Source organism: Kogia breviceps, chromosome 4 (genome assembly GCF_026419965.1).
Source record: "Kogia breviceps isolate mKogBre1 chromosome 4, mKogBre1 haplotype 1, whole genome shotgun sequence".
Taxonomy (NCBI): Eukaryota; Metazoa; Chordata; class Mammalia; order Artiodactyla; family Physeteridae; genus Kogia; species Kogia breviceps.
Genome location: NC_081313.1, coordinates 179,239,879 through 179,256,387, shown reverse-complemented (window position 1 = coordinate 179,256,387; position 16,509 = coordinate 179,239,879). Strand labels below are relative to the sequence as shown.

General features: G+C 55.8%; 1 protein-coding gene across 5 annotated transcripts in view; it reads left to right on the top strand.

Annotated features, from left to right (window-relative positions):
- Positions 1 to 1,646: 1,646 nt before the first annotated feature.
- The window catches only part of HDGFL2 (HDGF like 2), an 18,200-nt gene continuing 3,337 nt past the window's right edge, over positions 1,647 to 16,509 (top strand). For 4 of the 5 annotated variants that reach the window (XM_059062053.2, XM_059062052.2, XM_067033031.1 and 1 more), the window contains exons 1-10: positions 1,647 to 1,911; positions 4,304 to 4,380; positions 4,475 to 4,613; positions 9,982 to 10,173; positions 13,524 to 13,640; positions 13,740 to 13,811; positions 14,510 to 14,666; positions 14,777 to 14,852; positions 14,927 to 15,236; positions 16,281 to 16,384. In XM_059062053.2, the coding sequence (XP_058918036.1) occupies positions 1,840 to 1,911; positions 4,304 to 4,380; positions 4,475 to 4,613; positions 9,982 to 10,173; positions 13,524 to 13,640; positions 13,740 to 13,811; positions 14,510 to 14,666; positions 14,777 to 14,852; positions 14,927 to 15,236; positions 16,281 to 16,384 (1,316 nt within the window). In that variant the 5' untranslated portion in view covers positions 1,647 to 1,839. The remainder of the gene's footprint in view (positions 1,912 to 4,303; positions 4,381 to 4,474; positions 4,614 to 9,981; positions 10,174 to 13,523; positions 13,641 to 13,739; positions 13,812 to 14,509; positions 14,667 to 14,776; positions 14,853 to 14,926; positions 15,237 to 16,280; positions 16,385 to 16,509) is intronic. The other variant, XM_067033030.1, reaches the window with a different exon arrangement.

Sequence of the window (16,509 nt, the reverse complement as noted above, 5' to 3'; positions counted from 1 at the left end):
GCTCTGCCCTAAATGCCCTCCCAGCCCCCACGTCCCTACCTGGACCTATTTCTAGTCATCTTTGAGCTCTCTGATTAAACTACTATCTCCTCCAGAAAATACTTCTGTTCCCCCACGATAGACGAAGTCTCTGGCATTACTCAGCTTTTTTTTTTTCTTTTTCCTTTTCTCAAAAAATTGAAGTATAGTTGATTGACAATGTTGTGTTAATTTCTGCTGTACAACAAAGTGATTCAGTTATACACATACATACATTCTTTTTTATGTTCTTTTCCGTTATGGTTTATCACAGGATGTTGAACATACTTCCCCGTGCTATAAAGTAGGACCTTGTTGTTTTATTCAGCTCTTTCTTTTTTTAAAAAATAAATTTATTTATTTTATTTATTTATTATTTTTGGCTGCGTTGGGTCTTCGTTGCTACTCATGGGCTTCTCACTGCAGTGCCTTCTCTTGTTGCTACTCATGGGCTCTAGGCACATGGGTTTCAGCAGATGTGGCACGCTGGCTCAGTAGTTGTGGAGCCCAGGCTTAGTTGCTCCGCTGCATGTGGGATCTTCGCGGACCACGGCTCGAAACCGTGTCCCCTCCATTGGCAGGCGGATTCTTAACCACTACACCACCAGGGAAGCCCAATACAGCTCTTTCTTAAGCATCCTATTTTACTCAGAGTTCCTTCCCTGGGTCTTAATTACAAAGAAATTAACATTTCTTTGCCCTGCTAGACGTTGGATACTTCAGGAGCCGGAGTAACAGCACCTAAGTGCTTCCAGTATTTCCTGCTGCCAGGCAGTTTCCAGCGCCTTAGGGGCGGTGATGTCATTTAATCCTTACTCCCCTATAAGATCTGTACCATTATGAGCCCCGTTTTACAGGTTGGGAGACTGAGGCAGGGATTACATAACTTGGCCAGGCAGTGCTCAATACATTTTTCTCGACTGAATTAGTATGTATATTGGGTATTTTGTGGCTCTGGCATATGGTGCTCAATAAACTTGTCGTGAGTGAAGAAACAAGTGTTTTGTGGATTTTTTGGCTGTTTATCCTCAGACCCCCACATGACCCGTCCCTACCCCTAAGCCCCGCCCCCTCGAGCAGGCAACTGCGCGTCCCTATTTTGAGTTGAACCTCGTCTCTTGCGATATCCAATGGCGGACAGCCGCTTATGCCTTTCCTCCTGTGATAGCTAATGCCGGTTCTCCACCTTGAGCCGCTCCTCTCGTGGTACCCAATGCCCTTCAGCTGTATATTATGTCCCTCCTCACAGGAGCGGGAGGCTATCAATGACGCGCCCCCTACAGTGATTGGGCCTTCTTTCCTGTGGTAATCCAATAGCATGTTTCCTACTTAAGGCCCCTCCTCCTGTGGCGTTCTATGACCCGCCCCTCTACGCTAAGCCCGGCCCCGAAGGAGCCTGGCTGCCTGCCTCTTCTCTCCCAGAGCGCCTGTTTCCCTCCTCCTACCTTTCCTCTTTCACCTCCCTTAACCTCCGTCCCCTCCCATTAGGCTTCTGGGTCACGCCCTCTTGGCTCTACCCGTTATCCAATCCCGTTAACGTGCTCTGCTCCAACCCCTCTTTTCATTGGTCCCCCTGGTCCTCTATCCCTGCACGTGGTCCTGAGCGACGGCGTCGGCCGCCCGTGACGGCCGAAAGGCGGGACTTCCGGGCGACAGGCAGGCCAATAAACACGCTCCGACCCACTACCCAGGCCGTCGCCCCCGCCCCCTCGGCGCCCTGCTCCCGCCCCCGGCTTCGCCTCCTCTTGCCGCCGCTGCCGCCGCCGCTGCCGCTGCCCGTGCCGCTGCCGCTTCCCGCGGCCTGGGCCTCCCGCCGCCAGCATGCCACACGCCTTCAAGCCCGGGGACTTGGTGTTCGCCAAGATGAAGGGCTACCCGCACTGGCCGGCCCGGGTGAGGCCGCGAGGGAGATGGGGCAGGCGATGGGGGGTTGGGGGGTGGGGTGGGGCAGTAGGGGCCCCGGGCCTGAGGGACCCGCGCTCCCGGGGTCTGGGGGACTTCGGGCCTGAGGAACCCGCGCGACGGGGGTCTGGGGGGACCCGGGCCTGGGGGACTCGCGTGCCTGGGGGTCTGGCGGTCCCCGGCCTGAGGAACCCTCGCGCGGGGATTGTGCGGGAACCTGGGCCAGGAGGTCTGGGGGTCCCGGGCCTGAGCGACTCGCGCCCCAGAGGTGCGGGGGGCCCCGAGCCTGAGGGACTCGCTCTGGGGGTCTCAGAGCCGAGGGACATGGGGTTGAGGGACCTGGGGCCTGAGGAGGCAGGGTTCAAATCTGAAGGAGTTTGGTGGGTGTGAGGGGAGCTGAGGAACCTGGGATTTGAGGAGAGGGTTCAAACTAATGGGAAGGAGGTGCTGCGGGCTGAAGGATCTTTCTATGGGGAGCAACAAGAAGCCAGGTTCTGAGGGGCTGGGGGTCCTGAGCCACGTATGAAGGGGGCCTAGGGATAAGGGTTCCAGTAAGGGAGAAGGGTTGAGGGTCAAGGTTGAGAAGTGCTCAGCAGGACCAGGGCTGGAAATAGGGCTGGGTGCTGTGTTCACAAGGTCGCTGGAGCTGAGGGGAGTGGATCTAAAAATGTGGGGCATCAGAGACCGGAGATTGGAATAAGACTTGTTTGGGGGACCCTGGGGACTGGTGCCCTGTGAGGACTCCCCCGCCAGACCCTGGTGGAGGAGGCTGGTGGGGGCACAGGGTGGAAGGAGGGCTTGGGGTGGGTGGAGGCATGCTTAAATCAGAGGCCAGCCACGGGGACTCAAGCTGGAAAGAGAGAGCCCCTGAGGGAGGGGGTTGGGCCCAGGACTTTAGGGATCCCCTCTGTAGGAAGCTGGGATCCAGAGAACCCAGATGATTCGAGGGGTCCAGTTCTGAAGGGAGTCTTGAGCGCGACTCTCAGAACTGAAGAGTGGAGTTTCAGGTACTGTCTGTGGGGCGGCCAGTGTGGAGGAGAGGCAGGAGGTTGTTGCCATCCCCAGGTCTAAGTCACCCCAGGACTGAGGTTGGTGGCATAAGCATGTTAGGACTGAAGGAATTTGGAGGGGGAGGCAGTAGAAGCATGAAGCTGAAGGTTCGGCTGGAACAGAAGGAGCTCAGGAGTTGCCTGGGCAGTATTGTGGGGTGCCTGGAGATTTCAGCCTCGCTCCCTGCCAGACCCTCCCTCCCTCTGGGTGGAAGTAAGCAGAAGGGCATCACACAGAGCTAGCTGGGCGTTTGGTTGCAGAGAGGCCGCCACAGGATGCCAGGAGTGGGCTCAGGGACTGCTAACCAGTCAGCCCTGAGAGTGGTCCGTAACCGGTGTTGCCGCTGGGATGTCTGTGCCTCAGGCTCAGAGGCGGGTCCTGGGTGAGGTCAGAGCAGAAGCGGGCCTGGAAGGCATGGCAGGCTGGTCCTCAGGGTGATGGCGTTTGGGGATGCATCTGTGCAGGAGCGGGATGCTTGGGATGGGTGTTTGGGGCCCAGAGCCCAGGGCCCAAGGACTTTGAAAAGTAGCCCAGAGAACTGAGGAAGGAAGCTGGGTGAGGGGGGCAGGGAAGGTTCCAGCAGCTCCCAGGCTTTGAAGAGGACGGGAAGGAATTAATGGGGACCAGAGAACCCACTGTAACCTGATTTGCTCGGGCTTACTTTCTTGGACGCACCAGAGTGATAAAACTTTACGGGCACTTCCCTTCCTCCCAGAGTACCAGCTTCTCCCTCTCCTCCGCGCCCCCCTCCAGCTGGCTCTCTAAGCCCAGAATGCTTCCAAGCACCTGATTGGAAGGGAAGGGGCTGCTAGCCTCCTGTGGGGAGATGACTGACAGCTGCTGGAGCCCATGGGCCTATAGGGAGAGGGTGGGACTTCCTGGATGCTCGGGGCCTGTCTCCTGCAGCCCACCCCCCACCCTCTGCATCCTTGGAGCTGCCAGCTGCAGCCTCTGGGAGACTGATCACCGATTGCCTCTTTGCGGGAGGGGGTCCCGTGGGAGGGTCCTGGGAGTTCACAGAAGCTGGGCTTGGCCCCAGCCCCTGGCTGCTCAGAGGACCATATTTGGCTTTGCCCAGGTGAAACATCTACCTTGGGGGAAGAGAGAGCACCCTGGGGGGAGCGGACAGGTATGCAATTGTGCGGGGGGCATGTTGCACAGAAGAAGGCAGAAGCCTAATTGGAAAGTGATGCGTGTTCCTCTGTTGAAGGCTCCCCTCCTCCCAGCGTGCTTTCCCCCAAGTAACTTGGCTGTTTTCCTAGTCACTTCCTGGGTCAGTGGGTGAAGCTGTCCCCCACCCCCCCGCCACCCCCTGACTGGCCTCTCACTGCAGATCGATGACATCGCCGATGGTGCCGTGAAGCCCCCGCCCAACAAGTACCCCATCTTCTTTTTTGGTACCCACGAAACGTAAGTGTGCCCCGCTGGGGGTGGATTTTTCCCAGCTGTTGCCTCCTGGGGTGGCCTGGCTCACCTGGGCTCGGCCCGTGGTTCTTTTCTCCAGAGCCTTCCTGGGACCCAAGGACCTGTTTCCCTACGACAAGTGTAAAGATAAGTACGGGAAACCCAACAAGAGGAAAGGCTTCAATGAGGGCCTGTGGGAGATCCAGAACAACCCCCATGCCAGCTACAGTGCTCCTCTGGTGAGTCCGTGCCGGGGGTGGGAGGCTGGTGGGGGTCTGCGGAGCCCAGGTCAGGCGGGCACTCAAACGCGCTGGGGACCAGAGGTGGTCTTAGCTTGTCCCACAGAGAAAGGAGAGGCCTCTGGGACGGGGCTCCTCCCGCCGGGCACCGCTGATGTTTGGGGCCTCATCGTTTTCCGTAAGGGCGGGCCTCGGCACTGTTGGCGTTGGAGCAGCATCCCTGGCCCCACCCACTCGATGCCAGGAGCTCCTTCTTTACCCAGTGTGACAAGCAAACACGTCTGCAGACATTGCCGAGTGTCTGGTGGAGGGGTGCAGGATTCCCCCTGGTGAGACCCACTGCTCTAGGATTAGCTTGAATGTGAAACAGTATCGTTAGAGCTCTTAAGAAACCTTTTGTTTTCTAAGGAGAAAAATTTTTTTCTTTTTAGTAACACCCTTTCCTTCCCCCCTTACTGCCAGATTTCAGACTCGGAAAAAGGCTGTAGTTAGTAGACGTGAGAGCTCTTGCTCAGGTGGGAAAGAAGTGCTAAGAGTCACAGAGATGACATTCTCAGTGGCAAATCAGTGTCTGGAAACATTCAGGGAAAAAAGGGAATTTAGAGAAGTTGAATTTAAATTCGTAAAAAAGCCATGAAAAGCTGAGGAAGGATGGCAGAGGGGTGCCTTGCTCTGGGTGTTTTGGGGTGAGACGCAGACAAGGGGAGTCGCGAGGAGGTGGAGTAGCCTGGCCTCAGCAGGGGTGGGCTTCAGGTGGGCCGGGAGACCCCGCGAATTGACTTCAGGGCTCGGAGCTCTGCTGTTAGGGAAGAAACGGACTTCCCGCATGGTCTGTGGGCAGGGAAGCGGGAATCGGAGAGGGTCTGGTTTGTGTGAGAGCAGGACCGAGTAGTTTTGTAGCATCTGGTCCTGCTTGAGATTTCGGGGTCTCGAGATGGTCTGGGTGTGCCTTTTCTGTGCCTCCGTCTAGCCACTGACCCAGCAAACACTCCTGTATAGACCCCGGCTGCACGCATGCCATGTGCTGCACTAGGGACCAGGAATCCTAGGTGACACAGACGTGCCTCTTGCCTTCTGGGAGCTCACGATCTAGAACCTGGGGTCCATTCGAGAGCTCTCTCCAGTGCTGAGGGTTTGGCAGCCTCTTCTCAAGGGGCCAGGCCCATGTTTCATGTGTGTGGTGTCTTTTACCTCCCGTGATGGGTCTGGGAGATGGATGTTCCTCCTGCTTTGGTCCCCGCCGTCTCTCTGAGCTTTGCACATTCCCCGCTTGGGTAAATGGATCGGAAGTCCCTGAAGGTAGCTGAGTTTCATGAGACCATATTCTGGCCTCAGCTTAAGTGCTGGTTAGTCTCGTCCTAAGCTTATTGCCTCCTGGTGAATCATCACACCATTTAATGTTTATTACACACCCTCAGCCTGTGAAGTACCGCATAGATGCCTGCCCTCAAGGAAATGAAACTCAAAAATGGTGTAACCTTGACATTAAACCCACCCCATACAGACTCCCCAGGTTGAGAAGTAGCTATAGGTGTGAGAGCATATTACTGCTGTTTGGTTCTCTGACCCATCTGTGCCTCCAAACAGAACATTGGATTAAAAATGCGGATCCCTGGGTCCCACCCCATGAGGTTTAGGTGTGGTAGTTTAGGGCTGAGGGCTGGGCACCTTGAGGTGGTTCATCCCCCGAGTGATCTAGATGCTTCTGATGGAGCCAGTCCACAGCAGGCTTTTGGAAGCGCCGCTTGGAGAGTGCCCGGGTGGTCTGTCTTTTCATCCCATAAGGTTTTAGTTTAGTTTTACGTTTCGAGTGGGAGTACAGACTCCTGGTGCAAGAGTGAAAAGTACAAAAGGGCATACGGTGAGGGATCAGCCCTGCCTCGTGGCCCTTCTGTTTCAGTTTCCTCTCAAGGTAGCCCCAGCTACCAGTTCCTTGTGTGTCCTTCCAAGATTCTTTGTTCACGTAAAACCCTACATAGCTTGCTTTTTGAAGCATGTAATGCTCCACTTGGCTTTATTCCCCCAATTGGTCTCCCTCGTCTGTGCAGAGAACAGCTTCATTCTTTTTGACAGCCTTAACTCGGTGTGCTCCCACCAGGAGCGTACGGCAGGGCCTGTTCCTGCACCCTCCTGCCAAGCCAGGAGGTGGAAAACGGTATCTCAGTGCGGTTCCAGCTATATCCAGTAATCCCAGGATGGGCTGGGTGGTGGCATCTTCTCCATTTTACAGCTGAGCACGCCGAGGCCTGGAGTGTTCACTTGATTGCCGGGAAGGACCCAGCTAGAACGTGAGGCCTCAGAGACCTAGACCAGGCTTTTTCAGCTTCTCTCCCTCTCCGTGGGGCATCCTAGGCACCGTGAGCTGTTGAGCAGCACCGCCCACTCGATGCCAAGACCCCCCCGCATCTTGAAAATTTGAATATCTCTAGACATTGCCAAATGCCCCCTGGGGGAGAGACTCACCCCTTGTTGAGAAGGATTGACCTAGAAGGAGCCCAGTTGATACATCCTCATGACTTGATAGAGGAGGTAAAGGGACCTATCCCAGTGGCTGGTTCGAGCTGAGCTGGAACTAAAACCCAGGCCTCCCGTCTCCCAGGCTGAAGTTCTTTTCTGGTTGGTACAAACCGGATGGGGTCCTAGAGGGGCAGGTGGGCCCGGGGAGGGACCTCTACACGTGGATCCTGGGGTAAGAGCCCTGCTGTGTGGATGCGTGGACCTGGGTTCGAGGCCTGGCTCTTCCTCCTGTTCACCGTGTTCTTTGGGGATTGATTGACGTCACCTCTCGGAGCCTCAGTTTCCTCATCTAAAACAGAGGCTCAGGGTACGACAAGCTGTCACCGGGCTGTCGGGGGGACACGGTGAGCCAGTGCACGTCAGGCACCGGGGTGCGAGGTGTTGGGGACTGAGGAGGCCAGGCTGGGCCTGACCTTCCCTTTCCACCTCTGTCACCCTCCCGACCCATTCAGACAGTGAGAGGGGGCTTCCCTGGTGGTCCAGGGCTTAAGACTCTGCGCTCCCAATGCAGGGGGCACGGGTTCGATCCCTGGTCGGGTAACTAAGATCCCGCATGCCGAGCGGTGAGGCCAAAAAAAAAAAGAGAGAGACAGTGAAAGAGACCAGCACTCATCACTCCTCTCAACCGGTGGGTCTCGGGATGGTTGCAGGTCAGCTGGCTCTTGGCCTTTATTTCCTGGTTCCTCTCCGAGCCACCAGTGTTCCATCCTCCAGACGTCTCCATGGGGATCGGATTTCCCAAAACTTTTGCTAGCAGGTAGTTAGGTCTCGTGGGCCAAGCCCAGGAGGTGCAGAGTTCCTGGCTTTATCCCCAAAGCACAGTGCAGGGCAAGTCACTTACCTTCCTGGAGACCTCGTTTCCCCACTTATGGAACATGCCCACTCGTCCCAGTCTCCTCCCCGCTGTGGAGGCACACATCTGGCCACAGTTGGTTGAGCGCTTAGCAGAACCAAGCCGGGGTTTGTAACAGGCAGTAGCTGTGTCCAGTGGGCCAGGCTTCGGGGCCCAGCAGAGCTGGCTTGCACCCCAGCTCTGTCGCTTAGTCGCCGTGTGATCTGGCTCCATCACGCCGCCTTTTGCCTTGTCTGCAGAGCGAGAATGACGGGTCCCCACATATTACACGGAGAGAGATGATCCCTCGTGTCTGCTAGCTCTCACTGCCACGAGGCTGACTCCGTTCCTCCCGCAGACGATCAGGAAGGTCCTGGACCCTCCATTTAGTCACTCACACTCCAAACTGCTGTTTCCCCCGTGAAGAACCGGGGACGTCCTTTCCCTTCTCCATTCACCAGGGGTGCCCCAGAGAAAAGTGACGCCCCGGAGGAGAGGTGTGAGGGAAATCCGCCTGAAAGCCTGATGGTTCTTTCCCAGTGTTTCAGGTTTGGGGCTTGACCTACTTCGTGTGGCACTTTTTACCCTTTTTAAAAAAAAATTTTGGGCTGTGCCACACGTCATGCCAGATCTTAGTTCCCTGACCAGGGATTGAACCCATTCCCCCTGCAGTGGAAGTGTGGAGTGTTAACCACTGGACCAGCAGGGGATTCCCTGTGTCATATTTTAGATCCCACATGTAAGTGATATTTTATGGTATTTGTCTTTCTCTTTCTGACTTACTTTGCTTACTGTGATCATCTCTAGGTCCATCCATGTTGCTGCAAATGGCATTATTTCATTCTGTTTTTCAGCTGAGTAATATTCCAATGTGTATACGTACCACATCTTCTTTATCCATTCATCTGTTGATGGACGTTTAGGTTGTTTCCGTGTCTTGGTTATGGTAAATAGTGCTACTGTGAACATAGAGGTGCGTGGATCTTTTCGAATATAGTTTTCTCTGGATACATGCCCAGGAGTGGGATTGCTGGATCATGTGGTAGCTCTATTCTTAGTTTTTTGAGGAACCGCCATATTTTTCCCTGGTGGCTGCAACCCTTTACATTCCTCCCCCCACAGTGCAGGAGGGTTCCTTTTCTTCCACACTCCCTGGCTCTGTTCACATGGCCGTGGTCGGTCTCCCACTAGATTGTAAGCTCCCCAGGGGCGGGGCCCGTGCCGTGTTCACGTCTGGGCGCTCCCACCTCCCTAGCACAGTGCCTGGCACCTGGCTGCTGCTCACAGACGGCAACTGAGTGTGCAGACGAGCCCGGCACGCGGCTAGCACAGAAGAAGTGCCATCTACGTGTCTGCTATTTTTGCGGCTGTTACCACCTGAGCAGGCATTTTGGCGAAAACAGAAATAGAAGTGCCTGGAAGTTCGCGCCCAGAGGTCCTGTCCTAGGTCATTTTCCTCCTCATTAGTAATTGCAATAATAATCATTTTTACCAAAAGCAAACCTCGATGGACCTCCTGCCAGTCTGGGCACTGTCCTCAGTACATACCACTTGTGTCTCACCCTCGCCACAGCCCTGTGAGGCCAAAGTGGTGTCGGCCCCATTGCTCAGATGTGGGATGAGGCACACAGGGGCTTAAGTCACTGGCCCAGGGTTTGCCCTCAGATCCCGCCGTGCTTGAATCCTAGTGGCTAGCACACACATGCCCATCTCGCCCTGCCGCATCAGTCCTCAGAGCTTTCTGTTTTGTTTTATTTTTTAATGTTCTTTGGCCGTGCCGCGCGGCGTGTGGGATCTTAGTTCCCCTACCAGGGATCGAACCCACACCCCCTGCATTGGGAACACAGTGTCTTAACCACTGGATCGCCAGGGAAGTCCCCCTTGGAGCTCTCTGGGCCTCAGTTCCCGCATTTGGAGAGCGAGCAAGCCAGACCCTGACACTTGAGACCCGGCCAGGGCTGCTGTCCTGTGGGCCACACCTGGTGGTGACCTGCTTGCTGTCTCTGTCCCCACCCCCAGCCGGTGAGCTCCTCCGACAGTGAGGCCCCTGAAGCCGACCCGGCAGGTGGCAGTGAGGACGACGAGGACCGGGGGGTCATGGCCGTCACAGCCGTGACCGCTGCAGCCGCCAGCGACAGGATGGAGAGCGACTCGGACTCGGACAAGAGCAGTGACAACAGCGGCCTCAAGCGGAAGGCGGTGGCCTTGAAGGTAGGGGCGCGGGGGTGGGGCGGGCACAGCTGGCCTGTGCGGGGCTGGGGTCCTTCCTGCTCCCTCCACAGGTTCTGTCTGGCCGCCTGCTCTTCTCCCTCCCCGGCCTTTCCTTCTTTCGGTTTTTAGTACATTCACAAAGTTGTGCCAGCATCCCCTCTGTCAGTTCTAGAACTTTCCATCACCCCAAAAAAGAAACCCTGTCCCCACTGGCAGTCCCCCCACATCCCCACCCTCATTCCCTAGTAACCAGGAATCCGCCTCTGTGGAACTTGCCTGTTCTGGAGGTTTCCCATCAGTGGAATCACACACCGTGTGTCCTGTGTCTGGCTTCTGTCACCGAGCATCGTGTCCTCAGGGTCCGTCCACGTGGTTGCGAGGGTCAGGGCTTCTCTCCTTTTCGTGGCTGAGTGAAATTCCCAGGTGGGGCTGGACCACACTTTGTTTATCTGTCATCCGTTTATGGACATTCAGGTTGTTTCCATTTTGGGGCCATCACAAATAACGCTGCTGTGAACATTCGTGTACAAGTTTTTGTGTGGATGTGAGTTTTAAGTTCTCTTGGAGAGATTCTCTTTCCTGCCTTTTTTTCCCTCTCCTCTGCCTTTTGACTGCTTCCGAATATTTGGGTGCAGAATGAAAGGATTGGGACCTAGCAGCAAATTCTTTTGCTAGAGTAAGGCATTGTTTTTATGATTCTTAAAAATAACATTTGCTTTTGGTTCCAGTTATAACAATAAGCCATGCTCATCATAGATAAGTTAGAAGATGTGAAAAGCATAAAGAAGCTGGTGAAAAATGCCCGAACTATCTGAGGGGGTTTCTGCACCAAGGACTAGAAACATCCTGATGTGTTTCTCCATGGTCTTGTGTATGCCTCACGGGCGGGGTGGGTATGCAAAGTATGGAATTGGCAATCACACACGTAATGTGTCTTGCTGTTTTTCCACCAAATAGATGAGCATTTTCTTGTCCTTAAACGTTATGATTATTTATTAATATTTTATTTATTTATTTGGCTGTGTCGGGTCTTAGTTGTGGCACGCGGGCTCTTCGTTTTGGCGTGCAGACTTCTCTGTAGTTGTGGCGCGTGGGTTCAGTAGTTGCAGCACGTGGGCTCTCTAGTTGTGGCGTGTGCCGGCTCTAGAGCGTGCAGGCTTAGTTGCCCCGCAGCACGTGGGATCTTACTTCCCCAACCAGGGGTTGAACCGCCGCCGTCCCCTGCATTGGAAGGAGGATTCTTTTTTTTTTTTTCTTTTTTCCTTTAACATCTTTATTGGAGTATAGTTGCTTTACAATGTTGTGTTAGTTTCTGCTGTATAACAAAGTGAATCAGCTATATGCACACATATATCCCCATATCCCCTCCCTCTTGAGTCTCCCTCCCACCCTCCCTATCCCACCCCTCTAGGTGGTCACAAAGCACCAAGCTGATCTCCCTGTGCTATGCGGCTGCTTCCCACTAGCTATCTGTTTTACATTTGGTAGTGTATATATGTCCATGCTACTCTCTCACTTCATCCCAGCTTACCCTTCCCACTCCCCGTATCCTCAAGTCCATTCTCTAAGAAGGTTCTTCAGAACCTCTTTCTTTTTTTTTTTAGATTCCATATATATGTTAGCATATGGTATTTATTTTTCTCTTTCTGACTTACTTCACTCTGTATGACCGATTCTAGGTCCATCCACCTCACTACAAATAACTCAGTTTTTGTTTCTTTTTATGGCTGAGTAATATTCCATTGTATATATGTGCCACATCTTCTTTATCCATTCATCTGTCAATGGACACTTAGGTTGCTAGAAGGCAGATTCTTAACCACTGGACCACCAGGGAAGTCCCTGGCATCATTTTTTAAAAGTCCCTGTTGTTTCTGTTTACAGTTATTGGAGGAGTTAGACAGAAATATGTTGAAAATAAATGCCCCCCCCATCCTACCCCTTAGATATTAACCCCTACTTGTAGGTTAGTATGTATTCAGGTTTTGTTTTTTTGGGTTTTTTGGCCAACTTTGTATTAAATGAATATAAGTCATTATTACAACACCTTTCCCCCACACTAGGGAGACATTTAGACAACCTCTTCCCTCGTAACCCAGCACCCTAGCTGGGAACACACCTATTGGTGTTCCTTTCCCCATTTTGGGGGGTGTGGCTATGGCCTTCCGCCATGTCGGCTTTGTGCTCTCTCTCTAGTTAATGTTCTTCTGTCGCTGTTTTTCTGTGTGTCCACCATCTCTTCACGTGGTCTCCCTCTGTGCATGTCTGTGTCCTAATCTCCTCTTCTTATAAGGACCCCAATCATATTGGGTCAGGGCCATCCTAATACCTCATTTTACTTTAATTATCTCTTCAAAGACCCATCTCCAAAGAGTCACATTCTGGGGTCCTGGGGGTCAGGGCTTCATTGTATGCGTTTGGGGGGAACACGGTGCAGCCCATTGTACCCTGGCCTTGGTCAGGCCCCGGAGGAGGCGAGATGCTCTCAGTAAGTGCTTGTGACGAGAACCAGCGAGTCTGGGCTGTAACGTAACGGGACAGAGGCAGAGGCGCATCATACCGAAACCCGCGCCCTGACGGGGAGGACCAGGCGTCAGTGGGCCGAGATCTGTATCCAAAGCTCAGTCCTCTTTGCCTCCTCAGTTCTTCCTTTATACAGTTTCTTAAATTGGCTTATTTGAGTGGGCATCTGGGAGTCTGTGGACCCCTGAAACCTAATTCAGAATTGTATGTGTGTGTGCGTTTAAACAATCTTATTGAGGTGAAATTCACATTAAAAAATTAACTGTTCTAAAACGTACAAGTCAGTGGCATTTTAACACATTCACAGTGGGGTACAACCACCACCTCTATCTAGTTGCAAAACAGACGTGTATGTGTCTTTCTGGGGGAAGGATCCCTGCTTTGTATTCTTTATTTTTTTTAATTGTAGTAAAACACACACAACGTGAAATTCACCATCTTAATCATTTTTAAGCTCACAGTTCAGTAGCACTGTACATTCACACCGCTGGGCAACCATCCCCACCATCCATCTCCAGAACTTTCTCATCCTCCCAAACTGAAACTGTGTCCCCATGAAACCCTGACTCCCCCTCCCCCAGCCGCCGGCCCCCACCATCTACTTCCTGTCTCTGTGGATCTGCCTCTCTAGGGACCTCCTGTGAGTGGATTCACACAGTATTTGTCCTTCTGTGTCTGGCTTCTTTCACTGAGCATCATGTCTTCTAGGATCAGTATCCCTGGTTTTTATCAGATTCTCAGAGGGGTCCCTGCCCTCCTCCCCCCAAAGTTTCCCAAGCACACAGGCTTTCTCAGTTGCTGATGTGTCCGGGCTGCTCCCCTTCCAGATGTCGGTCTCAAAACGAGCTCGGAAGGCCTCCAGTGACCTGGATCAAGCCAGCATGTCGCCATCCGAGGAGGAGAACTCGGAAAGCTCCTCCGAGTCAGAGAAGACCAGTGACCAGGTGAGCAGCTGGCCGGACCCTGGGCAGGCGCCCGGGGGAGCGGGGGCAAGGGGTGGCCAGCCGGTGGGCACCACGTCCAGCTCCCTTCTCTCCGCCCAGGACTTCACCCCCGAGAAGAAAGCTGTGGTCCGGGCCCCACGGCGGGGCCCCCTTCCAGGGCGGAAGAAAAAGGTACGGGTGTTTTATTTTGTTCCCACACACCGGCCAGTGGAAGCTCCTCAAGCATTTCCCCACGGTCACCAGCCACAGTCGACGGTCGGGGTCAGTCCGTTTTGGAGGAGGGGAGGCCGTAGGCCCCAGGGAGACCCCGGGGCCCGCTGACATCCGCCTCCACCTTCACTCATGGCCTTGGCCCAAGGTTTCTGAGTGCGGTGTGCACGGAGCACCTCCCCGGAGCAGGAGGCCACCCAGCCGCTGCTGCCCCCCGAGGGTGCCTTAGAGGCCGGTTTAGAAAACGGGATGCTGGCATCGGAAGGGGGCAAAGCACTCTTAGGGGCCCCACGAGAGAGAGAGAATGCATGCGTCCGTGTGCAAGTGTGATGTATGTGCGCGTGTGTGTGTGTGGTGTGCGCAAGCAGGCATGTATGAGCATGTCCAAGTGTGTTGTGTGTACACAGGTGTGTGTGTGGTGTGCGCAAGCAGGCATGTATGAGCGTGTACAAGTGTGTTGTGTGTACACAGGTTGTGTGTGTGTGTGTGTGTGTGTGTGTGTACACAGGTACGTGTGCATGAGCGTGTGTGTGTGTGTGTGTGTGTCTGGGGTTCTGGGCCAGAACTAAGGGTTGTGGGTTTGGGCGGGGTGGGGCACTGCAGGGATGCCAGGGGCCGCCCTCGCCCTGGCTGCTCTCACCTCCCCGGGCCTCCCCCAGAAGGCGCCGTCAGCCTCCGACTCGGACTCCAAAGCAGAATCGGACGGGGCCAAGGCTGAGCCTGTGGCCGTGGCGAGGTCGGCGTCCTCCTCCTCCTGCTCCTCCTCCTCCGACTCGGACGTGTCCGTAAAGAAGCCTCCTCGGGGCAGGAAGCCAGGTAGGCCGGCTGGGGGGTGCTGGCCTGGGCCTGGGCCTGGCCTGGCGGTGAGGGGGGGAACGCCCACCGAGAGACGCGGGAGAGGCCACCCCGCCCCCGCTCTTCCGTAGCCGAGAAGCCTCCCCCCAAGCCCCGCGGGCGGAAACCGAAGCCTGAGCGGCCACCGACCACCTCGAGCAGCGACAGGTGGGTGCGGGGCCCTCGGGGCGGGGGCGCGGGCAGGCCGGGAGGGGAGCCCTAACCGGCCGGCGCACCCCCAGCGACAGCGACGAGGTGGACCGCATCAGCGAGTGGAAGCGCCGGGACGAGGAGCGGCGGCGCGAGCTGGAGGCGCGGCGGCGCAGGGAGCAGGAGGAGGAGCTGCGGCGGCTGCGCGAGCGCGAGAAGGAGGAGAAGGAGCGGCGGCGTGGGCGGGAGCGCGGGGAGGCGGCGCGTGCGGGCAGCGCCGGCAGCAGCGGTGATGAGCTCAAGGACGACGATGAGCCTGTCAAGAAGCGCGGCCGGAAGGGCCGGGGCCGGGGCCCCCAGTCCTCTTCCGACTCGGAGCCCGAGGCCGAGCTGGACAGAGAGGTGTGTCCGGCGGCGTCCGTGCAGCAGCCGCTGTGTGCTGGGCGCCAAGCGGTCAGGGAAACACAGCCCGCTGTGAAGGAGCTGACACTTGAGGGAGGGAGGCGGGCAGCGGACCACCGGAGGATGGTGTGTGGTGCCAAGGAGATGGAAGCCAGGGTAGGGTGTGAGCTGCGGGGGCTAGAGGGTTTCCGTCGCAAAGAGGGCAGACCTCAGAGGCTTCAGGGGAGCAGCCGACATTAAGTAAGGATCTGAATGAAGTGAGAAAATACCTGGGGGAGAGGCATTCCTGGCCGAGCGCACGGCTTGTGCAAAGGCCCTGGGGCAGGACCATGCCTGGTGTGTTGGAGGAACAGCCAGGAGGCCCGTGTGTCTGGAGCAGAGTGAGCGAGGGGGGCAGAGGGAGGAGGGGAGGGCAGGGAGGGGACTTGGGCTTTTACCCCCCAGGAAGGTGGGAGCCCTGGAGGGCTGTGGGCAGAGGAGGGGCGGGTGCTCACAGGTGCCCTCTGGCTGCTGCGGGGGAGCGGCTTGTGGGGTTAGCATGGGATCAGTTCGGCCTCTGGTGCATGTTGGTGGTGACCGTTAGCACTGTGCGTGACCGCAGGGCGTCAGCTCCCTGTCCTCCTGGCTCTCACAAGCCAGCCTGAGTCCAGGAATCTGAGCCCCCCGGGCCCATCGCCTTCTAGTCCGAGCCCAGGGTCCCATTCGGTGGGGGTAGGGGAGCCGAACAATGCCCTGTTCTCTCCCCACTGCTCTCTGTTTTGTCACAAAAGGGGGACCAAGTTCCCTGGCACGGGAGGTGTGTTGCTCGGCAAGAGGAATGCAGTGGGGCTGCCCCACTGTTGGGTGATCCTTTCAGGGCCTGAGAAGCTGCTGCCCTGGGATGGACTGGACATGGGGGTCCATCCTGCCCAGTCCATCAGCTCCCATCAGGCAAAGGTGATAGCAGTGAATGTCACACTGTGTCTCTAAGGGAACGGCTCAGGGGTCTGGGGCAGCCCCATGCCGCCTGCTGCTCCAGCCCCTCCCATTCTCTGGTTGCTACAGGTGAAGAAATCAGCGAAGAAGTTCCACCTGCAAAGCACAGAGCCCACGCGGAGACCCAGCCAGAAGGAGAAGAGAGGGCGCCCCGAGGAGAAGCCCCGGACCAGGTCCGTTCCCTCACTGCTACTCCTCCCATAGCTCCCTGGGGGTCCCCACGTCTTAAGGGAGGGCCCCAGCTTCCAAATTCAGTCTTCGAGACTGAATGCAGTTGAAGTGTCTGGTTCTTGGGGCC